Raw genomic sequence first — 25,101 nt, 5'->3', positions numbered from 1 at the left:
TTTGTAATGTTGATGGAACTAGAGGGTATTATGCTAAGCAAAATAAGTTAATCAGAGAAAGACAATTATCGTATGTTCTCACTCATATGTGGAATTTAAGAAACAAAACAGATGATCATAGGGGAAGAGAGGAAAAAATAAAACAAGATGAAATTAGAGAGGGAGACAAACCATAAGAGACTCTTAATCATAGGAAACAAACTGAGGGTTGCTTGCAGGGAGGGGGGTTGGGGGATAGGGTAACCGGGTGATGGACATTAAGGAGGGCAAGTGATGTAATGAGCACGGGGCATTATCTAAGACTGATGAATCACTGACTTGTATCTCTGAAACCAATAATACATTATATGTTAATTAATTGAATTTAAATTAAAAAAAAAAAGAAATGTTAATTACTGGGCCAGGAACACTTAGCAGAGCCAGGACTAGATCATAGGTTTCCCGACTCCTGGTCAATTCACAGCTATTTTATGTAGAATATAATCCATATAACTCAGAAAAATAGTGTTGGATTACATGAAGCTCCTTTAAAAGATTCTGTTGGAAATGTATCTCGTTGAGTGTTCATTTTGAAAAGTGTGATAGTCGTTGAGTTGCTTAGCATAATTGCATTGGCAGTGTTGGGTTTTCCTAAAAAGTAGAATGAGGATCCAGCCAGATGTTGTCTGACAGGCGGGAATTGTGCTTCCATGGTTTTGGCTCTTCAGGGATGAGGGGGAAAAAAAAAGAGAGAATAGATTAGATTTCTTCATTTCCTACCTCAAATTTGTTGTTGAGGGGTGCCTGGCTGGCTCAGTTGATAGAGCATGTGACTTTTGATCTTGGAATTGTTAATTTAAGCCCCACATCGAGTGTAGACCTCACTAAAATTTAATTAATTAATTAATTAATTTAAACCACCTTAAATTTTTGTGGTTGATGTGTTATTTATTTCAGTCTTCAAGCTATGTATCACAAATTGTTTATCAGACTATCTTTTGGGGAGGATATTTTAAAGTTCTTGATCAGGTTTGAGTCAGGCAGCACAAGTAGATGAACTTGATTTCTCTTAGGTATAAAGTACCTAGGGATGCGGTGAGGCCTCTTTGACTAAAGCATTAACATTTACGTCTTTAGGGAAGTATTTATTCCTTGAGGAAGAAATTATTCACAGGAGACTCTGGCTCAAACTATGACTTTATTGTAGTGTTACTGTGATAAGCCTAGTGTCTTAAAAGGAGATTGGCGTCTTAGTGGGGAGGGTCTTATCTATCAGAGACTGAAATCCAAGGTCTCTGTTTTGGAGGATTTTACCCACGTCTTAGCTGAAGAATATTGTTAAAAGCTTAAACTGAATGAGTTAAGTTGAAACAAGCCAAATAATTTACACTAGACTCTGTCTGGATATTTATCTACCTTGGTGTATATAAATTTGGGCCATTCAGAAGAAGTTAATTATTGGAATTACCAAGTAGATCTCCTTACAACTCTCACTTTTATCAGGACTGAATTGTTTATTTCAAGGACACTCATGTAGTAAGCGCTATTGACCAGCTAGTGTGTTTGCCTACTGTTTATAAGCTAAGGAAATGTTTGATTTAGTTATTACTCTACCAGTTAAATGTGTACAACCATAAGATATGTCAAAAGCTGATATTTCTTTTTTAAAAAAAAATTTTATGTATTTATTTTAAGAGAGAGAGGAAGAGAAAGAATAAGCAGGAGGGGCAGAGGGAGAGAGAATCTCAAAGGGACTCCACCACTGAGCACTGAGCCTGACCTGGGTTTTGATCCTACAACCCTGAGATCATGACTTGAGCTGAAATCAAGAGACGGAGGCTCAACCGAAGGAGCCACCCAGGCGCCCCAAAAGCTAATATTTCTTATTTCAGCTACAGGACTGTTCCAATTTGGACTTATTTAAGTAACTTCAAGCCTGTAGGCATTTACGAGATACAGATACCTTACATAGGAGTAAAGGGAATGTGATAATTTATGTTGAACATAAAACAGTTGCATAGACGGGACACTTACCATTTGAATGTTAGCTCCTCCATCTACATTAAAAAGCCAGGGGGCGCCCAGGTGGCTCAGTTGGTTAAGCTCCTGGCTCTTGGTTTAGGCTCAAGTCATGATCTCATGGGTTATGGGATCAAGCACCGCCTTGGGCTCCGTGCTCAGCACGGAATCTGCTTCTCCCTCTCCCTCTGCTCCTCTACGGTCATGCTCTCTTTCTCATTCATACACACACACTCTCTCTCTCACAAATAAACAATAAAATCTTTAAAAAAGAAAAGAAAAAGCCAGGATTATATAACATTGGAGATAAGAATCTCATAACTATACCATCAACTCTTTTTCCTTGCCGTGTTTCATGATCTAATTAATCATTAGGATTAAGAACCAGACAAAAAGCCAGGGAACTTTGGTTCTGTTTCTTTGCTTCCAGTTATTTTGAACTTGTACACATTCTTTAGCTTCTACTATTAGGAGAATAGTCAGGGCTTTGATATCCTAGAGCCCACTTAGCTAGACCTGATGATTTTTGTGGTTTGCAAAGCTTAGAAGTTCAGCTGATGGCAAGGTGGCTGATGGCAGTGGGGAGTGAGGAGAAATGCCACTCTCAACATGAGGGTTGACTTGAGCACAACATGGAGCCGATTCTCTAGCATGTTATATTTGGGAAACATTAGATAGACTGGCTTGGGCTACGAGGATGGTTAAGGAATAGTGAAAAATAAAGTTGAATTCTGCATTATCAGATGAATGAGGAAGGGACTTTGGAGTATTTGTGTATGCAGCATGCATTATTGCTAATGTGAATATTGTAGGTTGTTCCAAGTTTATAAGTCATATTCTGTTGTGTAGTGGGTTAATGTTCTGACAGACTTAGGGCGATGTGACCACTGGCAAGTCATTTAAGCTCTCTTGAGATGGTTTCTTTATTTGTAAAGCCAGATGCTATAATCTCTTACTTCCTGCAACCCTAATTTAGTTCTGGGGCAGCTACTAATTGTGCCTAATAAAGTGTTGGGACAATTCAAACAGATAGTGTCTGTAAAGTGCTTGCTATCCTGTGTTTGGCACATATTAGGTGCTCAATATTAGATACATAAAAAGGGGCTGTTCTACCCACAGAAGCAGTCCAAACTTAGGTTCCTCTGTATTCTTTTGTGTAAATCGAATGATGTATTGATTGGATTTTTGCTTCCTAAATTCAAGGGACGATGCAGCAAAATTCAGTGGATGATGCAGCAAGAGAAATAGCAACTTCTTTTCCTTTTCTGGTCTAGTCCTTGGTAAAAAGCTAATCTTTACTAACTTTTGAAAGAGATTTTTTTTTTTAATTGAGGTAAAATTCTCATAACATAAAATGAAACATAAACCATTTTAAAGTGTACAATTCAGTGAGATTTAGTGGCTTCACAGTGTTATGCAACCATCACTTCTATCCAGTTCCAGGACAGTCTTATCACATCAAAAGGAAACAGCATACCCATTAAGCAGTCACTCCTCATCCCTCTTTCCCCAGCTCCTGGCAACCACTAATCTGTCTTTCTCTGTGGATTTTCCTATTCTGGATGTTTTGTGTAAATGGAATCATATAGTTTGTGATCTTTGTATCTGGCATCTTTAGTTAGCATAATGTTCATACCTGTGGTTCATCCATATTTTAATACGAGTCAGTACTTCATTCCTTTTCATGGCTGAATAATATTCCATGTATGGATAGACCACATTTTGTTTATCCATTCATCAGCTGATGGACATTTGGTCATTTCCACCTCTTGGCTGTTGTGAATAGTGCTGCTAACAAACATTCGTGGACAAGTTTCTGTTTTAGTACTTGTTTTCAGTTCTTTTGAGTATATACATAGGAGTGGAATTAATGGGTCACATCGTAATTCTATGTTTATCCTTTTGAAGAACCACTGAACTGTTTCCCTCAGCTACTGCACCATTTTACACTCCTACCAGCAGTGTCCTGAGGCTCCAGTTTCTCCACATCCTCACCAACACTTGTTATTTTCCATTTTCTTTTTTAGAAATTGTGGCCAAACTAGTTTGTCATTGTAGTTTTGGTTTGCATTTCCCTAAAGATGCTGAACATTTTGTCCTGTGCTTTTTGACCGTTTGTATACTTTCTCTGGATAAATATCTCTGGAAGTCCTTTGCTCATTTTAATATTGAATTGTCTTTTTATTGTTGAGTTGTTAGGAGTTCTTTATATATTCTGAATCTGGACCCTTATTGAAACTATGATTTATAAATATTTTCTTCTATTCTTTGGTTTGTCTTTTCAGTCTCTTGATATGGTCATTTGATGTTCAAGAAGTTTCAGGTATTTTGCTTTTTTGTTTTTAAAGATTTTATTTTTAGGTAATCTCTACCCCCAACATAGGGCTCGAACTCACGACCCTGAGATTGAGTCTCATGCTCCACTGACTGAGCCAGCCAGACACCCGCAAGAGGTTTTAGTTTTGACGAAGTCCAACTTGCCTATTTTTTCTTTTGTTGTTTGTACTACTGGTATCATATCTAACCTTAGTAGCTCTTTTATTTTTCTTCCTATATACACCTTTCACTTTCCAGTGTTCTTTGTCTATTGCTAACATTTATTGGGAATTTACTATGTATCAAGTAGTGTGCTAAGTACATTGTATTACATACATTGTCCTGTTTAATTCTCAAACAATCCTGAATGATGAGTATTATTATTAACATTATTTTATTGAATTTTTACAATGACTATGGGACAGATAGTATTGTGTTCACTTTACAAATAAAGAAATGATACTAGAGGTTAACCAGCCTCTCATAGATGGCAGAGTTGGGATTTGAACCTGGACTTGAACCTTGCTGGTCTGATTTTTCTACCCATGTTCTTAACCACTTCACATACTGATTTTTGGACCAAAATAGCAAAAGCCTAAAGTCCTTCCACTGTAGGGAAGGAAAAATTGTTCTTCTACCCCTCAAGGTCTTCCAGCTGAACTAACAATTACATTTACATGAGACGGGTTAACAGGAGAAAAAACCCAACGTTTTATTACGTGTGCCTGGAGGCCCAATGTTGAAATTGAGACCCAAAGAGATGACCAAGGCAAGCAGTTTTTATACTTTTTGGGAAGAGAGACAATACATTTATGAGGAATTGCTAGATAAAGAAAACATATTTGGGAGCTTTAACAAGTAAGGAATTCTAAGCAGAATTTGGGCTGAGATAGTAAAAATTAACAGGTTTGTTTCTATAGCTTTCTTGGCTCTAAAGTTCTTATCTCTGGTGATAAGGATATCTTTTTATTTCTTAGTACAGGGAGGGTACCTTTCATATGACAGATTTGTTTCCTGCTTTCAGAGGGACAGAGGAGGGTCTGAGTGTCCTTGCACCAGCTGTTTCTTCTGTAACTTTTATTTAAAATAATCAATATGCCAAAGTGGCACATTTTGGGGCAGGCTGCCCTTGGCCCCTACACCACTGTGGTGTTTTCCTAGGTTTGTGATGCAGAGTAGTAACTCCTTTGTTCCCGGTCAGAATTCGTACACTCATGATGCCCTTTCCACATTACCCCCCCATTTTGGCTATCCCCAGAGGAAACCACAAAGCAATCTGAATCCACTAAATCACCGAGGCACAAGGATTGATAGCCTTTTAATTCTTATACAAGGGTTTGCATTTTTATGGAGGATGTGGCATTAACTGAAAAGAATCATTAGCTGGAAAGGTTTTCAGTTAACCAAGCAAAGTGAAAAAGTCAGGCAGAAGATAGTTTTGGGTTGTGGTGCCAGCAGAAGCTAGAAGGCCTTGCCAGGAAGGTGGCCCACGGGGTTAGCTGCCTGAAGCGGATTCTGCTTTTTTCAGTTCCTCCTTCTTCTCTTTCCTGAACCTAGGTGCTTTGAATGTCGTTTTGGTTTGGTTTTTCTGTTTGTTAGTTTTTTAAGTGATAAACTGTACCTGTCTGCAGTATCTGGTTGGGTCAAGAGAAGGGGAAGGGGGGGGTGAGAGAGGGCCGCTCAGTAGGGAACCTGGTGGGCAAACTTGAGTGGGAAAAGGGGCCTCACTATGGGGATAGCACATTTGGAAGCTGGGCATTTTCTTTCTCTAGTAATGTACCGTGCTTGAAAAAAGATGTGTACTTTCCCAAACCATGGGGTTGTGGGAAATGCCCACTCTATCTGGGTTTATGCATAATCTGATTATTTTTCCTGTAAAATTATTTTTTTATCAAAATATGATTAGGAGAATAAGTGACAGTTGTCTTATTTTGTATCCTTTTCACTGCCTCTCTTGAATAAAAATGCAGGAAGTTGCTGCTGTTTTATTAACTTGGAGCCTGCATGCTTCTCTTTGTTCTTTGTTAAATATGAGCTGGCATGTGTTCGACTACGTTAGCATTTGCTCTTTGGGACTTCAGTGGTTTCTAAATTCAGCACTGCTAAGCCGCTTCCCTGTTTGCTTGAATCAATTGAGGCTGCTATTTTTAGCAACAAAAGGGAATTGAAATAGCAATTTTTTTTTTCATGTAATAGATCCCCAGGAGGAATACTGATGTGAGCTTTCTATCATTGTCTCTTCTCCCCATCCCCCAAAACCACTCAGGAAAGGCGGCTGTCATGGTTTGCGGCAGTATTAATCTTTAATCAATCGAGTGTTTTCTGCATTCAGGTATTCAGGGAGAAAAAAAAAAAAAAGGGTCAGGAGAAGGAACCTGCCTAGAATAACTAAGCTCTTATGCATGGTCTCTGCAGTCAGAATTTGGTGGGTAGTGGCAGGGAATAGTCAGAAGAGCTAAAAATAGCATATTTGCTTCCAGTGTTCCTCTAGTCTATTTTTGATGTTTGATTTTGATAAGGTTGATTGGGTGCTTACTAAAAATATCTGTTCTTAGCAAGTTGAGGACAAAAAGAGTAGAATATTTTTAACCTACACAAACTAAAGTATTTTTGTTGACTGTATAAAATCTGGAAGCTGAGCCCTGGTCAGTTGCCAGTATTTTATATAATCTATAACAAGCTAGACACTTCTGGATGCCAAGTTGGGATATTCTTTATAGTTGTCAGTTTCCATCTTCACAAAGGCTTGCAAATTTGGGTTCTGCTGTTATATTTATATATGAAGACAGAGGCCTTTTTTTAAACCTCCCTTTTCCCCTTCCCTTTATTCACTTCCTCTACCTCATTTCTGCCCCTGGCCATCTTACCTACTCTCACAGCCAAGAGGGATAGGGGTGGTACCTGTGGCTTTTTTCTATGTATTGTTGAAAATTACCTTCACTTACCTACTTCATAGCAAAATGGAATCTGAGAATACTCAGTGTTAATGGAGGAAGCAGATCTTACTGACAAGCAGATCTTAATGACAAGAACAATGAACTGTCACTACTTTGCTTTCCTAAGCCAAAATGGTTCATCCCCCCTTCCCCTTAATCCTGCTTTGGATTTGTTCACTTCGTATCCACCCTGGCACATTATGAATGAAGTAGTTCTCTCTAACATTGAAAACCATCTCTTTTCAAAGACAGCTTCAGATTCATCTACAGAAAATATGTCTCTACAGATTCATCATAAAGTTAAACTTCTCTCTGTTAAATTTCTTAAATTTCATTTTAGATCGCTACCTCTTGATGTTGAGAGGGGCTGAGGGATATATGGGGTTGTGTATGGTAGGTGATTAGACATTATTACTAAAAAAAAAAAAGAGTTGACAAAACAGTGGGTAGTATCCTAAGAGTCTAGTTTTCCATTCATAATCTTTTTTCATTCATTTACTCATTCATTCATCCAGCAAAACCTCATTAATCATCTACTTTTTGCCAGGCACTGTGCTAGCAGTTAGACTGTGGTGACCCAGACAGACCCTTATATAAACCTTTGTGATGAATGTCATGAAGGGAGGTGAAGTATGGAGTACTGTGGGGGCAGAGAGCTAGGAGATTCTGTTAGTCTAGAGCTCAAGGAAGGCTTAATGGGAGAGGAGATGTTCAGGTGAGGACCTCAAGGATGGGACAGAGACACTGGTTGGAGTGAAATTGGGACTAGAGCAAAACTTTTGTAAAGAGAGAACTTGTTATCTTATAGAAACTGGAAAAATTTCAGCATGACCAGGGAAGTGAGTGGTAAGAGGAAAGTGATGGGTATAAGATAAGCTCATGGAAGACCTCGTGAAGAATAGGGGCAGTGGGAAGCCATTGACTAGTTTTAGGCAGGGAAGTGATATCACATTTGCCCTTTGGAGGGATCACTTTGGCTGCAGTGAACTGGAGAGGAATAGGTATGGGAGTAGGCAAATGATTTAGTAGGCTGTTGGAGTAGTTATTGTGGGAGATGAGTGATGGTAGCCCCGGGTGGTGGCAACCGGGAGAAGTGAATGGATTTGTGTTTCAGGTTTTATATAATTGGCAGTAGGGAAACACTGTCACTTCTTGACAGAAGAATGAGATCATAAAAATGGTGCTTGAGAAAGATAATTCTTAACTACGTAGAGCATGAACTAAAGTGAGGAGGACTGAAAGGTTCGTTGGACAAGTCTGTGTGTGTTGGGATGATAGCTTAGGTTGGGGTGATAGCTATTATGAGAATTAACTGGATGATATGAATGAGATACCTTGAGCAAATATTCTTGTAATCATGTGAATCGTAAATATTTTGTTTTAATAATTGACTTTATTGACAGCCTACTCTTGCTTTTCTGGGCCTATAATCATGACTTTAACAGGATAGAAGTTTATTTTTCACCCAGTTTAAAGAATACTAGAATTTCTGTATATGTTTGATTCTCTGTGGTAAGCAGTAAAAAAGGAAATGATTAATTTTAAAAAAAGTGGCATGGTAATTCCATGGAGTCCTCAGGAACCTTGATTCCTATGAGTATACACCTTCATCTTAGCCTGTGGCTTCTACCCTCAAGGTTACTTGTGGTTCAAGACCGCCAGACTTATTGCCATCACTTCTGAATTGGCTAGATGAAGGTCAAAAAGGGGCCTCTCCCTGCTGAGTCCGCTTCCTGTGAGCAGCCATTCTCAGAGCCCCTCATATTACTGCTTGCATCTTATTTCCAGAATCTAATCACATGGCCACACCTGGCTGCTGGGGAGTTTGGGAAATAGAGTCTATATTCCAGGCCACAGTTGCTGGAAAGAAGGAAGGGAAGACAGTTGCCAACTGGGCTCTGGCCCAGATGTGCATATAACATGAGAAGGAGGAGTCCCTGGGGGTATTTCTGTACTTGGTGCCTTATTTCATTGTGGCTGAGTGCTTAATTTTTTCATTGTAAGAAACCAACAACAACAACAAAAAAACAAGCAGTACTTCTAATATGAATGATTTGGGAGCTGGTCTTGGCTTCATTGGTTCTCATTGCAAGGTGGTAGGCATTTCAGGGTTAGATCAAATATTTTCAAAAAAATGATCTTGGGTACTGCATTGGTGAGTTTTAAAAATGTTAATGGTTACATATATGTATACATATTTTACACTAATATTCTATTTATAGTAATTAAAACTGGTGATCTTTTATAATCAAATAATTCAATAAATAGTAATCAAATTTTCTATTGAATTTTGTTTTTAAGAACTCTGTTTTAAGAAAATGTTAAGTGCTCTTGGGAAGCAGTGGGTTAAGCAGTGCTACACTGATTTTTGGGAAACTGGAATAGATAAAGAGTCTGCTGGCTCAGTTTATACCATCTTTCTATTCGTGGTAGGAAAGGACTTCTTTGTCAGAAAGGCAGGATATGCACATGGGTAAAAAATACCAACAGTAAGAAGGATAAAAAATAGTAATCTATTTCATGTCTTTTCCCAGTGCCCCAGAAGCAACACTAAAAGACTTTTGATTTAAGATATGATATGCTTTGATTAGCTTCCTAAAATTAATAATGATGAGTTGACTCCCCAGATAATATGGTATCATCTTAATAGAGAGAATCACACTATTATTTTATAAAAATAAAAAATTAATGAACTTGATTAGGAGATTTTTCTGTCCAACTACCAGCTGCTATCTCTGCTACCACTTTGAACATATGTAGCTTTAAAGCAGAGAATGGATCTTTAAAAGCAAAAGCAGCAGGACAATCCTTGTCTCCATTGTCTGTGTCTTAAATAAATAAATTAAAATTAGTTTTTTGCATCAAGTGAAACTTTTATGATTGACTGAAGTTTGACAGATGACTTGGTCGTGTTTTTACGTTATTGCAAACACTTACCTACTGTATGACCTAGAGAACTAAAGAATTTGTCATTTCCCTTTTTTTTTTTAAGATTTTATTTATTTGACAGAGAGAAAGAGACAGTGAGAGAAGGAACACAAGCGGGGGAGTGGGAGAGGGAGAAGCAGGCTTCCTGGCGAGCAGGGAGCCCAATGCGGGGCTCGATCCCAGGACCCTGAGCCGAAGGCAGATGCTTAACGACTGAGCCACCCAGGCACCCCTGGTCATTTCCTTTGATGGAGAAGCATTAGTTGATCCCCCATTGCCTGGCCATTGTGTAGGTGACTGATTATTGTAGAACTACAGTGGTGCTTACAGAGATGACAAAGGGAGCCTCTAAGTTTCCAATTTTATTTTTTATTTCTTAGATGTGCACATAAAAATAATTTTTATACTTTCCTGTTTTCTTAGGAAAAAAATGTACTTGTGAGGTAATATTTGGCTCATATATAACTATGCAATGCTGGATTTGATTTTGAGAATTAGAATATAAAAAAATGATATATTTTTTTAAAGACTTATTCATTTTAGAGAGAAAGAGTGCACTGAGCACATGCTGGGGGGGAGGGGCAGAGGGAGAGGGAGAGAAGCAGACTCCCCACTGAGTGTAGAACCCTACATGGGGCTTGATCCCAGGACCCTGAGAATGTGACCTGAGCTGAAATCAAGAGCTTGGATGCTCAGCTGACTGAGCCACCCAGGCGCCCCTAGAAAAATGATATTTTTATCTATCTAAAAAGATCAGGCTAAATTTTTAATATTTATATCTGTTGAAAGTCATATTGTTTCTGCTTAATAGTTAAAGTCCTAACCATGGAATGGGTGATTTATAGAACACCTAATATCCAGAATGGATCTTATACATTGTTGTAGTCTCCAAAGTTGTGCACATAATAGTTTCTAAAAACTGTTAATTTGATTTAAATTTGATAGTTAATACTAGGAGATGATAGGAAAAAATGTTCCTGCTGGGAGTATAAAGTCAATTTTTTTTGAGAATTGTGTTTAGTATCTCATTCTCAACTAAAGTTAGTCTACTTTAGTATAATATGTTTCAGAGGAAACTTGGGGAACTTCCCAGTTTTAAAATGACCAAATAACTGCATTTCTAGCCTTTTATTTTTTGGAAATCCTCTCTAAAAATTAGGAGAATGAGAAACAGAAAGCTCCAGTTTGATGAGACTAGGGAACTTCTGAAATCCCTCATTCCCCAGTAACAGCAAATGTAGGTGGAAGAGTGGTACCTGATCTCACAGAGCAGACACCAGAGTGCTCACAGACAGTCCACCATTAGAAAGCACAAAGATTTGCTTTTGGATCCCAGAAAAGCACAACTAGAAGTGTCAGGTACTTCAAAAGACAAGGGTGGGGAAGGCCACTGAGCCAGATGTGCTTGAGACTCAGGGAAATTGGGCACAGAAGAAGGCAGAGGTGAGACACCCAGCTGAGAGCAGGGGTTGAATAAAAAGTCTGCAAACTAATAGCTGTTCACCTACCCAGCAGCCAGAAGATTGAAATTGAGAAATGCTTCTTAAGAAATACTGAAGGGTCTCAGAGAAAAGATCCTGACTTTTGTGGAATCTCTAATAAAAAAGCTGGTTTACTCACTGATTACCCTAGAGCAAGGCTCACAATGTAATCACCCCACATATGCACACTAGTTGCCATATTAATGCTTCCAAGATGAGACAGACCAAAGTAGTCAAAAGGAATGTAGAGGAAACAGAATATAAGAAGAAAATATAAATATGGTTGACCCTTGAACAATGTGGGGATTAGGGGCCCTGTGCTGTCGAAAGCCTGCATGTAACTTTTGACTCCCTGAAAACTTAACTACAAATAACCTACTGCTGACTGGAAGCCCTACTAACAGCAGTTGGTTAACATATATTTTATATTTTATGGATTAGCTGACTGTATTCTTACACCCAGAGAAAAGAAAAGCTTATTAAGAAAATCATAAGGAAAAGAAAATACATTTACAGTACTGTACTGTATTTATAAAATCTGTGTATAAGTGGACCCATACAGTTTAAGCCCCTGTTGTTCAACGGCCAACTGTATATAAATAAAGTCCTTATCCTCAGAGATAAGAGAAGATAATAGGTCTATAATAAGAACAAGATGTTCCTTTAAAAAAAAGGGGGGGGCAAGAGCAATCAGAATAAAAGAGAGCTCTTCAAAATTAAAAATTTGACAACCTAAAATTTAAAAGTCAATAGAAAGTTTGGAAGATAAAGTTGAAATTTCCAGGAAAGTAGAACAAAAAAAAAAGTATGATTAATAGAGAAACTGTTATATCTAAATTCTGATTATTAAGAATTGCAGAAAGAGAAAAGTGTGGGGAAGAAATTTTCAATGAATCAATATAAGAAAACTGCCAGAATTGAAGATCATGGATTTTAAGGCCCATCAGTGCCTAGCACCAATGAATGGGAAAACACCCACTGAAAGGTATATTATCATGACAGAGTGCTAAAGATTAAATGATAATCCTAAAAGCTCCAGTGACAAAAAAGCAGGTCACTTATAAAATGATCTGAACTCAGAATGGTGAAACACTTTTTGAGCAGTATCGGTGCTGGAAGACAATGGAGAGTTGTCTTCAATTTTTTTTTTTTGTTAAAAATGATTTCCTGCAATGAATCATGGAACACTACATCAAAAACTAATGATGTAATGTATGGTGATTAACATAATAAAAAAAAGAAAAAAAATGATTTCCTGCTTAGAATTTTATACCCAGTTAAAATATTATGTACGAGGTTAGAATATAGACGTTCTAAAAAAAAGACATACACAATCAAAAAGTTTTCTCTTAAGTTGTCAAAAAAAGTTTCTCTTAAGCTGTCACATGAATTTAATAGGATATTCTGGATGTCATCATAGAACAGAAGGACATTCAGTAACAAGAAAATATGAAAAAGATACGGACTTTTGTTGATAATACAGTAGAACCCCCTCTTATCTGAGGTTTTGCTCTCTGCAGTTTCAGTTACCTGCAGTGAACTGTGATCCAGAAGCAAATGATCCTCCTTCTGACATCTTGTTAGAAGGTAAATAGTAGCCTATATCATAATGCCTACATCATTCATCTCAGTTCAGCTCATCATGTGGACATTTTATCTCACATCATCACAAGAAGAAGGCTGAGTATAGTACAATAAGGTTTTGCGTGAGAGAGAGCCCAATATATTCACATAACTTTTATTATAGTACATTAGAATTGTTCTATTTTATTATTAATGTTGTTAATCTCTTACTATGCCTAACAAATTGAACTTTATCATAGGTATGTATGTCTAGGAAAAACCATAGTATATATAAGGTGTGGTACTATCCATAGTTTGAGGCATCGTTGGGGGTCTTGGAATGTATCCCCCATGGAAAAGAGGGGACTACTATAATCTACCAATATTTGTTCATGAATTGTGACAAACGTAAGATGTTAGCAGTAGGAAAAACTGACTTGAAATACAGAGATCCCCCTGTATTATCTTCACAGTTTTTGTTAAGTCTAAAAAACTGTTCTAAAATAAAAAGTTTATTTAAAAAATACGTTTACAAAAATGTGTCTTCATGCATCTATCCTTGGAAAGCTACTGGTGGATGTGCTCCCTAATAAGGAACTAGAACAAGATCTAGAAATAAGAGCTTCAACACAGGAGAGGGAGGCCAAGGGAATTCCCAAGGTTATGTTCTAGAACAACAGCTGTGCAGTAGAGTAGCCATTCCAAGGAGGAACAGGATAAAAGCTGGAGGGCTCTGGGAAAGTAATCTCTATGGAAAAACAAAGGAAACAAAAATTCATGGGATTGATTGTGTGGAAAATTGTACTGAGAGGCTGTTAGGGAATGGGAGATTTATTTTTATTTTATTTTATTTTTTTAAGATTTTATTTATTTGACAGAGAGAGACACAGCGAGAGAGGGAACACAAACAGGGGGAGTGTGAAAGGGAGAAGCAGGCTTCCCGCTGAGCACGGAGCCCGATGCGGGGCTCGATCCCAGGACCCTGGGATCATGACCTGAGCTGAAGGCAGACGCTTAACGACTGAGCCACTCAGGAGCACCTGGGAGAAGATTTAAAAAGAAAACTATGCAAATGGAAGAAAAAGGCAATTTGAACTACAGGAAAAGAAAAATGTTGACCAAGAAAGGAAATGTAATTATACTATATTACTTGGTTCAGTAGTGAATAATATATTTACCTAGCCACAGTAATTGTTGTATAATAAAGAATTTGGCCTTCATCCCTGGTTTCTGGTGGGGAGAATCTAACTCCTTGGAATTTCCTGAATGATAGGATTGTCTTTATTATTCATGGCAGGCCCTGATACTTTATGCCAATGAGAGGACTTATGGTGGGACTCTGGATAGCTTCAAGATGGGGGCTGGTCATGCCGTAAAAACCAACCATGTGATTAGAAGATTGAAGGTCTGAGCCATGTGATAGCAGCTCAACCTTCCAACCTCTGGGAGGGAAGGGGGGTTGGAGGTTGAGTTCAGTGACATGGTCAGTGATGCAGTCAACCATGCCTTTGTAATGAAGCCCATTACAAATTCTGGACATTGAAGCTTGATGTGGCTTCCTAGTTGGTGAACACATTGGTGTGCTGTGAGGGTGAAGTGCTCTGATTCAGAGAGGGCACGGGAGCTCTGCATTTAGGACCCTCCTAGACCTTGCCCCATCTGACTATTCATTTGGTTGGTCCTGATTTGTAACCTTTATTAAAAAACTGTAATCACAAATCGTTAAGTTGTCCCGAGTCCTGTGACTTGTTTAGTGAATTGCTGAACCCGAGGAATTGTGGGAACCCTGAATTTTGTAGTCAGTCAGAGTGTGGGTGCCTGACGGGATCTCTGAACTTGCAACTGATACCCGAAGTGTGGGCAGTTTTGCTGGGGCCCATGTCCTATGGTTAGTGTCAGAATTGAGTTGCATTATTTTAATAATGTACACACTGAGTATTGACAGAGTCTTGTGATATAATTTCATTGGAAGGAGGTGGAAGATAAAGAGGAGTGGGTGTTCCATCAATTATAATAAGTAATAAAAATTGATGAAGCAGGAGATAACAGTGTGAGCACAGGATTTAGAACAAGGATGAAAATATAAGAGGGGGTGCGCCTGCATGGCTTTGTCGGTTGAGCATCTAATTCTTGGTTTCAGCTCGGGTCATGATCTCAGGGTCGAGAGATCAAGCCCCTTGTTGGGCTCAGAGCTGAGCATGGAGCCTGCTTAAGATTCTCTCTCCCTCTCCCTTTGCCCCTCCTCCCCAGTGCACACTCACTCTCTCTCCCACCCCCCAAAACTGTAAAAGACACAAAAATCAGTTTTGCAACCTCTAATGAAATTCTGTATCTCAGTGGTGATCAATGCCTGCTAATAAAACAAGAAAGAAAGATAACCAGACATGAGCCTCCTGATGTAAATATGCATTATCATTTTTGAAGTATTCTTACCAAAAAAATCAAACTTGAATTTGATCAAGCATTGATAGGTAACCACTAGGGGACAGAAGAACATGTTACATGACATCAGGGGAATGTAATCAGCAAATGCCAGGCTGGGAAAGTAATAGGACCCAATATCTTCAACAACTAGTAGGGAAGTTCGGGGTGGGGGGAGGAAGGGAGGGAGAAGGAGTAAAGGGGAGGAGAGAGAGATGGAGGTTGAATAAATAGATATAGAAGGGTAGATGGATAGATAGACCTATAGGTTAAAAGAGATTTAATAGACATTAACCAATTTTAAGTATGGAAGTTATTTAATCCTGATTTGACCAAATTACTAGAAGTTTTCTGAAACACTTGTGAAAATTTACATACTGATTAGATAATTGATGTTTGATTTGATATTAGATAATTAGGATTTATGATTTCCAGTTTAGGAATCAGGATAATGGTATTGTGGTTATTTTAAATAACATATACTGAAATTCTTATGAAGTCATATGATGTTACTGATTTACTTAAATAATCTGAGTTGGGAGGAAGTGGGTGGAGGTATAGTTGAAGCAAGATTAGTTAAAATCAAGTTGATAGTCTTCGAAGCTGGGTCATGGGTACATTTGGGTTTGTTATACTGTTTTTATTTTTTGATATGTTTGCCCTTTTGTAATTTGAAGAAGTGTTTTTAGGACAAATACAAGAAAATCCTACTTTACTCCGTAACTTGTTTTCCATAATTTGTAAATGGTTTGGAAAATCTCATAGAGAAGTTTTAGGCACATCCCTAACAATTTGGAGGAGATGGCTATGCTCTGAATTTGTAACAAGCATCATTCCAGTATTTCAGAGATAAGATACCATGATGAAGCCTGACCCATTATAATTTTCAAATGTTTCTGCTACATAAGGTTTTTGAGGGGGGCCTGGGTGGCTCAGTTGGTTAAGTGTCTGCTTTGGCTCCGGTCATGATCCCAGGGTCCTGGGATCAAGCACCACTTCAGGTTCTCCACTCAGTGGCAAGTCTGCTTCTCCCTCTCCCTCTGTGCTCTCTCTCGCGCTCTCTCAAATAAATAAGTAAAATCTTTTTTTATTTTTTTTAAGATTTTACTTATTTATTTGACAGAGCGAGAGAGCACTAGCAGGGGGAACAGTAGAGGGAGAGGGAGAAGCAGGCTCCCCACCAAGCAGGGAGCCCAATGCAGGACTCGATCCCAGGACTCTGGGATCATGACCTGAGCCGAAGGCAGACTCTTAACCATCTGAGCCAACCAGGCGCCCCCAAATAAATAAATAAAATCTTAAAAAAAAAAAAAAAAGGTTTTTGAGCTTGTAAGAGAAATGCACTTTCCCATAGAAGAAATCAATCTTACTCAATTTCTTTTTATTGCCCATAATTTTGAAAAATTAAGTTTATTAAGGTATAACAGATATATACTTAAATATGCATTTTTAAAGTGAATTCTTACATACTTATGCACCCAAATCAAGATATAGGATATACATCCTCTACCCCAGAGGTCCCTTAATGTTCCTTCCTTGTCATCTACCCCCTCACCCACAGGTAATCAATATTCCGATTTCTGTCATCGTAGATTAGTTTTACCCTTTTTTTTTTTTTGGCCTTCATGGATGGAATCGTAACAACTTGTATGCTTTTGTGTCAGGCTTTTTTCACTCAGCATAATGTCTGGGAGATTTGTCCATGTTTTGAATATATCGGTAGTTCTTTTTTATTGCTATTTAGTATTCCATTATATGAACATACCTCTGTTTACTTATTCTCTTGTAGATCAATGTTTGGGCATGTTTACCTATTATACATAAATAAAGCTACCATGAACATTCTTTTGATAGACATGATGCGTTCATACCTCTTGGGAATTGCTAGGTCACAGGGTAGGCATATGTTTAGTTCTGGACATAATGCCAAATAGCTTTTTTTCAAAATGATTGTATCAATTTACAGTGCCACCAGCAATGTATGAAAGTTCCAGTTGCTCCACAACCTTGTCAAGACTTGGTATTGCAGTCTTTTAAATTTTAGCCACTGTGGTGGGTATTCCATCTTAAATTTGAATCACTAGTGTTGCTTCATCTTTTACATCAAAGTATTACACAGGTCCTCTGGTGTATAACTGGTGGGTCCTAACTATGCTTGGTTCTTCATTGCAGCTCTTAACCTAAACTGTTTTTTTCTTTTCTCAGTTGTCACAGGTGGTACTGATGGAATTGGAAAATCATATGCAGAAGAGGTAGGTAATTTTCAAGATCTTTTTTTTTTTTTGTATAAAAATAAAAGAACAAATACAGGATTATCTCTTATAGTTGCTTTGATTGTTGAAGTTAAAAACAAATACAGTGTTATATAGTACAATAGATATGCTTTATTTCTAATCAGAAACACCACGCTTGCCCAAAGACAATTTTAAAATAAATTTTTGTGCAAAAATGAGTATAAAACTTTCTATCCCAGTAAATTGGAATTGGGGAAAATGTAGCATAGTTTTATTTTATATTGTGTAATTATGGACAGTCCTTAGTTTTAAAGTCAGTTGTTTTGAACTATTTTCCAAAAGGTGGCTGTATTATTATGGAATAGTTTTATTTCCAGGCTAGTCCATGGCATCGTTTTTTTAATAAGACTATAATTGACAAAAAGATATTGATGGACATGGGCAAAGGGCAACGTCATGAAAGCATAGGGACCATGTAGTTTGAGGGCCATTGTACAAAGCAGGAGCATTGGTAGTACTCTTTTAAGGCAAGCTTCCCTGCCCTCTGGTTCCGCTGAAGCACCACAGCTTATGATACTGCCCAGTTGTGATGACAATCTTGGCAGATCCACTGGATTTCTCATTTGTCATTTCCAACAGAGGATCTTTTTAAATCTTCCTTGGTTGCCAGTCTTTCAGTCTTTATGTATCCAGTCCAAAACAAAATATTTTTTAAAGCTGACTTTTAAATTATAGAAGTAATAGATACTTATGATTTTATTTATTTATGAAAGATTATTTTAGAGAAAGAGTGCGATCATGAATGGGAGGGGCAGAGGGAGAAAAAGAGACAAACTCAAGCAGACTCTGCATGCAGGGCTCAATCTCATGACCCTAAGATCACGACCTGAGCTGAAACCAAGTTAGACACTTAACCAGCTACGCCACCCAGGTGCCCCAGTACTTACGATTTTAAAAACTAAAGCAGTGTAGATGGGTACGAAATGAAAATAAAAGTTTTACTCCTTCTGAGACCCTTTGACATTTATATACTAGCTTGATTCAGAAAGATAACCCTTTGGGGGAATCCTTTTGTAAAGTCTTCATTTTGGATTGCCCATTCATTATAACTTAGGTTTATTGGTTTTTTTAGTTGGGTTTACCATATTACCAGGTTTTCTTAAAATGAGAATATATCTGATTTCTGTTTTTAAATGAAATGTACAGGTGTGATTCAACTGCTTGGTGTTTTTTATTGTTTCAGTTAGCGAAACATGGAATGAAGGTTGTCCTTATCAGCAGATCGCAGGATAAACTGAATCAAGTTTCCAGTGAAATAAGTAAGTTTTTCACACACCCTCTTCTTTCATGTTTACGAAAGGAATACAGCTAATCTAAGCTGAATGTTTTCAAGTAGGTATCTAGCACTGACGTATTTATTTATAGTTCAGAAAGCTTCTTATGTTGTTAAAAGGGATGCTTTAAAATGGGTCATCATTTTTTTTTCAAATTAATATGGGACTGTTAAAATTTCCTTAAAATGTCTTTTCCTGACTCACTTAGTTGTTGTTAGGAGCCAGATTCTCTGATTATTTTATCATGTTCTACTTAAACACCTGAATTCCTTTTCTGTTGCTTTATTTCAGTATTCTTGCATTTTCTTTTCACTCTTTGACATCATTGCCTCTAAATGTAATCATATATAATTGAAGAAAAATACAGAAGGCAGTCTATCTACATACGAGAGGGAATCTTTTGAGCTTTCTTCTGAGGCAGCTATGCTTGAGACCTGAATTACTATATAGCAAAGATTCTTAACTCATGTCTAATTAACCAACCCGGTGGATAAAGCAGTGCTGTCCATTTCCTTGGTAGAACACACTGACTGCTGTTCCCAGCGTGCTGACTGTTGGCGGCTGGTCAGGTTCTCAGTGTGACGCTTTTGTGCTTTTACCCCCCCAAGTCAACTTATTGGCTTTAAGAGTCAGCTATGTTTGTTCCCAAAGTTATGCTGAGTGCATTTATTATTTAATATTCCATACACTGATGCGGTATTTGTGTAAAAAGGGGGAGTTATTTCTACAAAAACGAATTTGAATGCTCTGAAAAAAGTGAGAAAAGCAAGTTCTTTCAGAAATTGGCTGTCAAATTAGCGGTGAACAAGACAAATGTAAAATAATTGGAAAAAATGATAAAAAGTAAGAAATTTGCTCTCAGATTGTTTTGTGTATGTTGAAATTTTTGCTGCACTTTAAAAGAACTAGATCTGCGATCATAAATGATGCATTATGGGCACGGGTGAGACAGGAAAGTCTGGAATACCGGTCAGCAGATCTAAACTCAAATGTAAGGCAGGGGTCCTACCCAGAGGACTGGTGAATGAATTACACTTATGTAAGGTTTAAATTAAATAAAATGGTTACAATGTGTATCTGTTGTTTTCTAGGATTCCTGCTTTAACTTCTATGAGTAGCCAACTAATAAACTGCTCCAATTCTTTCAGAGGAGAGAGGATTTCTACTGTATTTTTTTTCAGCGTTATTGAGATATCTCAATTGATGTATAACATCGTGTAAGCTGAAGGCATACCACATACTATATTTTATTATTAACATTACTACCTACTATTAACATTTATATGGTGCTTTATTATTTATTTATTTCCTCACATGTATTATCCTCTTTTATCTTTCAGACATCCTTGTGAGGTATATATTTTTGTTATTGTTTCTTTCCAGGCCGTAACTGGTTCTTCTGGACAGATTACATATAAATGCACTTAATTTTTATGTAAAAAACAGATCCATAGATACTAATATTAAGTATGCTAAATCTTTTTTTTTTTTTCTTAAACCCTGTTGCTGTCATAGATCTTTACATCTTTGGCATTTAAGGATTTTAACTTTCAAGTTTTGAATTATATAAACACAACCCTGAAGGCCCAAGACATACAGTATTTTGCAGTTTGGCTAAGGTGGGAATTTGAATGAAACCATGGCACTAATGAGCCTGAGGCAGTTAACTTAGATAGTAGTTGAACTTCATATGTTTGCCTGGATCTTAACACTGTTTCTTTCTTAGTTACTTGTGCTCATGTGTATAATTAACTCTTACAGTGATAAAGATGTTGGGTTTGTGCATGTGTAGATAAAATTGGCTGTTAATGAAAGCATTTACTAGTTGCTGGAAGTAAACGTTCATAGGTGAAAAATAGAACCTTTGATGAAATGGAATGTTGAATTTTGAAATGCTGTGATCTGAACAAACCACCATCTACTTGATCCCAAGACAAGTAAAAGCTACCTCATGACAGTCTTTTAGAAAGTGCTCCAGCCTGTACAAAAAATTGCTCAACAAGCCAGAAGTATACTTTAATGATATTTGAGAATTTATTCACTTGTGATAGGAGGTGACATGTGACTGTGGGCAGAGATGCCATTCTGGATAAAGATGGGATTCTGTTCAAACATTTTCATGAAAGGACAGATAGTGATGCACTGAATTGACCTTTATTATGTTTTCCTGGGCATCATATAAATTTAATGAGAAAGGTGGTATCAGCAGACCAGGTCGTCAGTTCTAAGCTGAAGAAATACAAAGAGGAGATTATATATACCTGTACAGGTTTTCAGCTCAGACGTAAATCATCTCTGTGGCAGGATAGGTTTTCATGAACATATCTATTCCAGGAGAAGGAAGGACCAGAATTTAATGTTGACAGAGACAGACTAACTCTGTTTATGCCTTCAGCACATCTTTATTAAATGCCTGTGCACCAGGTCCTGTGCTAGATAGTCCGCATACAGTGGTGAGCATGACAGAGGCACTCCTTGCTTTCATGGAACTTACACGCTAGTGGAGGAGACAGAGAAAAAAAACAGGTAGAAAAGCAAAAAACAAAACAAAGCAAATCAGACAAATAAATAATTGCAGTTTGTAATAGTGCCATGAAAGAAACAAACAAGGAGAGAACATGGAGAAGTTCTCATTTTGTAGCAATGTGAATTTTATGACTGACAGGGTGTTAAAGGGCCAGACTAATAACCTCTTGCCCACATAATGGCACTCCAGTTAGCAGCTGGAGCTTTAGGTGATGAGAGTATCCACTGGGCCCTCTTAGGGGGTGTAGTGGTGGAAGCGTTGTATGTGCAAGTTGCACATGATAAATCCAGTCCAGCATTTCTTAATGAGCCTTTGAATCCCTGCCTCTACATTACGCCAGGGAAGTTGTTTCCTCCCAAACTTACTAAATGGAGGGCCGTCATGGAGTCCAAGTTGCAGTCAGCCAACCAAATTAACTAAATCTTAGAGCTCCTTCCAGTTGTATAAGCTAAATCTCTGGTAAGTGATTCATATTTTAAAAACTATCCCGGTCTGGTATTGTATTATGTTTTCCTTGGCCTAACACTCTTAGAATCATTCTCACACAGGTTTCCTAGGTATCTACCAATACAAATTAGCAAACTTTTGCAACTATTTTTGTGTGTCAGTTATTATCTTATGGATCTGACTTTATACTTGTTCCTCAAAGAATGCTGTGATCTTACCCTGTTATGAGTAGCAGTAAGGGATGGTCTCATTGGGTCTTGAGGAGAAGAGGAATTCTCTTGCAAGGAAACGGCCCTTAGAGTTATCATGAGGTTATGCAGGTTCTTCAATCCAGGGAAAGCTAATCTCTTCCGACATAGGAGAGCAGGCTATTTCTCTTTGCACTGGCAAAGGAGGCTCAGAATAGCTCAGGGGTTCAAGATCCTTGGCATCAGTTGAGTCCGCGCAGATATCCCCATCCCAAGTCTCATTCAGTGTTTTCACTTTCATACATGAGACATGGTGAGTCTGTGGAGTTCAGCTTACACATTGTAATTCCGCACCTGGCACAGTTAAATCTGATGTTAGCAAGGGGAGCCCTGTGGCTATAAAACATATAGAGGTTTTATTAGGGCTGCCATAGAAGTTCTCTGTTCATAAATGGGAGCTGAAAGTTTAAAGACCCAAGCTTGTCATTTTCTTTCTGTAAATGCTCCAGTGTGTTCAGAAGAAGCCATGCCATACCACAATCTTTGTATTCATCATTTCTGCCCAACTCAAATGTGACAGCCACTTGGTCCCTTAAGGCACTTCTTCAGTGGATACTTTATTATAATCAGCAGCCAGCATTAATTTGATTAATGGTGATGCAACTGCATTATGGATCAAATCAACCAATATCAAAGTCCTCTGAGGTCTGTTTTTGGGGATCCCACTCCTGATATCAATTTCTGTATCAGTCAGACTTGCGTCAAGAAACAGAAGTCAGGCAAGTTAGTTTAACTAGGCTAACTTGTCTTTTCTAATCCAGCTCTTACATTCACTCCAGGAGGTAAACTCATCCCTCCTTCTTTCCTATGTGACTGAAAGAAGGAAAGAGGAAAGGAGGGGATTGAAAAAGAAACCACATGCCAACTGAGAAAAAACAAGGACTCTTCTGGGCTCCTGTCACCTTCTGACTCTCCACTGTCATTATGTAAACTTGGGGGTTCTGTTTCTTTAGAAGCAGTTTCTTGTGAGTGTGGAGGACAACCTACTTATCAAAGTTCTCCAGGAAAATTTTTAAAGGATTATATATAATTAATAGGGAACTAAATGTTTTGCCAACAATGGATAAGTCCTTCTCGGGATCGACTGCTTTGGTGAATTTTTGCTTCTTTGTAAGGATACCTGTCACCCATTGAATTAATACAAGCTGAGAGTCAACACATATATAATAAGCTTATTTTATTATCTTTGTTAGCCAGGACTATTAATATATTCAGTATTTTTGTCGATTTTGATTTGTCAAAGAGAAAAACTCCTAGATAATTTTTGAACTCTGAGCTAAGTTTTTACTTGCAAAAAGCACAGAGCAAAGACTAGCTTTTAGATCAACCTATTGGCTCACAGAATATAGAGATGGTGATATTTACAGTCCATATTTGTTCATGGCAGTTGGTAATTCTGATTGCATTCACTTTAATCGGCTTTGATTTAAAAAACACACATTTCTGTCTTTGATTAAAAAAAACAAGGGGCATTTGGCTTAGTCACAAGAGCATCTGACTCTTGAGTCGGAGCCCCATGTTGGGTTGTAGAGATTACTTAAATAAATAAAAAAAAAACAGATAGGGTGTTTCTCTCTTTTTGTTAATTATCTCAGGGTGTAAAGCTCTGGGATGGCCCTGTAATTCCGTGATCTCTTGAAATGTAAAGCTTTTAGAAAGGTAAGCACTGGGTGTTATACGCAAACAATGAATCATGGAACACTACATCAAAAACTAATGATGTAATGTATGGTGATTAACATAACATAATAATAAAAAGAAATGTAAATCTTACTGGTCTGTAGTCAACAGAGGAATAGGGTTAGGTTAAAAAAAAAAATCAGTTTCACTTTTTCAAACGTTACCTCTGATCAAATCTGTATAGTTAGATGTGGATTTGACCAAATAAGTTTGTTTCACAATTTTCTGATGCACTCTCAGTAGCATTAATGTGATGCCTTGTTATATTTAGCCTGTTTCATTTACATAAGGACAACGAGGTATTAGTGAACCTTTTTACTTTCATGTTTAATGAAACTAGAACCACATGATGTTAGGATCAGAGAGTTGACCTCATGCAGCCCCTAGAGTCTTATATGTTTTTCTGTCACTTCTGTAGTTACCAGAAATATTTTTATTGCCCCTACAGTTCACATATTCTAAGGTAGGGAACCACCAGGAACCAAAACCCAGCTGGTTTGCCTCTCCTGGTTTTGCCTGTGGTGCCTGTAATTACAGAGGTATCCTCGTACTTCACGATCTCCAAATTTGTCAGTGTTTCCAGAAAGTGACATTCTGTACTACCCATGAGACTGAGGTCCCACAAGCCACTGAGCAGGTGCCAGGACAGTTTCCGTGAAGCATTGTTTCTACATATTGGAGTGTAATTATTGTTCCTTACTAGTGGGCTTGTCATGCCTAATTAAATGAGATTTACCATTAAATGAAACATTTCTGGCACGGTCATGGTTACAAATTTGTTTTATCTAATTATATCCTGGTAGGAGGAAGGATAGATTCTTATTGAGCCTATGCAAATAATTACATTGCCATGTAAGGTGAAAGAACTCAGTAAGGACATGTATACCATCTGACTACCATGCTGATTAGTTTTGCAGACAGGGCCAATCAATATGTGTTGTATTTTCTTTTTCTTTTTCTTTTTTTTAATATTATGTGTTGTATTTTC

General features: G+C 37.7%; 1 protein-coding gene across 2 annotated transcripts in view; it reads left to right on the top strand.

Annotated features, from left to right (window-relative positions):
- HSD17B12 (hydroxysteroid 17-beta dehydrogenase 12) overlaps positions 1 to 25,101 on the top strand; it is a 156,225-nt gene that overhangs the window by 39,875 nt on the left and 91,249 nt on the right. The window contains exons 2-3 of one of the 2 annotated variants that reach the window (XM_078058141.1): positions 17,849 to 17,899; positions 19,125 to 19,196. In XM_078058141.1, coding sequence (XP_077914267.1) covers positions 17,849 to 17,899; positions 19,125 to 19,196 — 123 coding nt within the window. Of the gene's footprint in view, positions 1 to 17,848; positions 17,900 to 19,120; positions 19,197 to 25,101 lie in introns of both variants that reach the window. The other variant, XM_036097692.2, reaches the window with a different exon arrangement.

Source organism: Halichoerus grypus, chromosome 11 (genome assembly GCF_964656455.1).
Source record: "Halichoerus grypus chromosome 11, mHalGry1.hap1.1, whole genome shotgun sequence".
NCBI classification, from domain to species: Eukaryota; Metazoa; Chordata; class Mammalia; order Carnivora; family Phocidae; genus Halichoerus; species Halichoerus grypus.
Note: the sequence above shows the minus strand (reverse complement) of the source record. Positions and strands in the feature narration are given on the sequence as shown.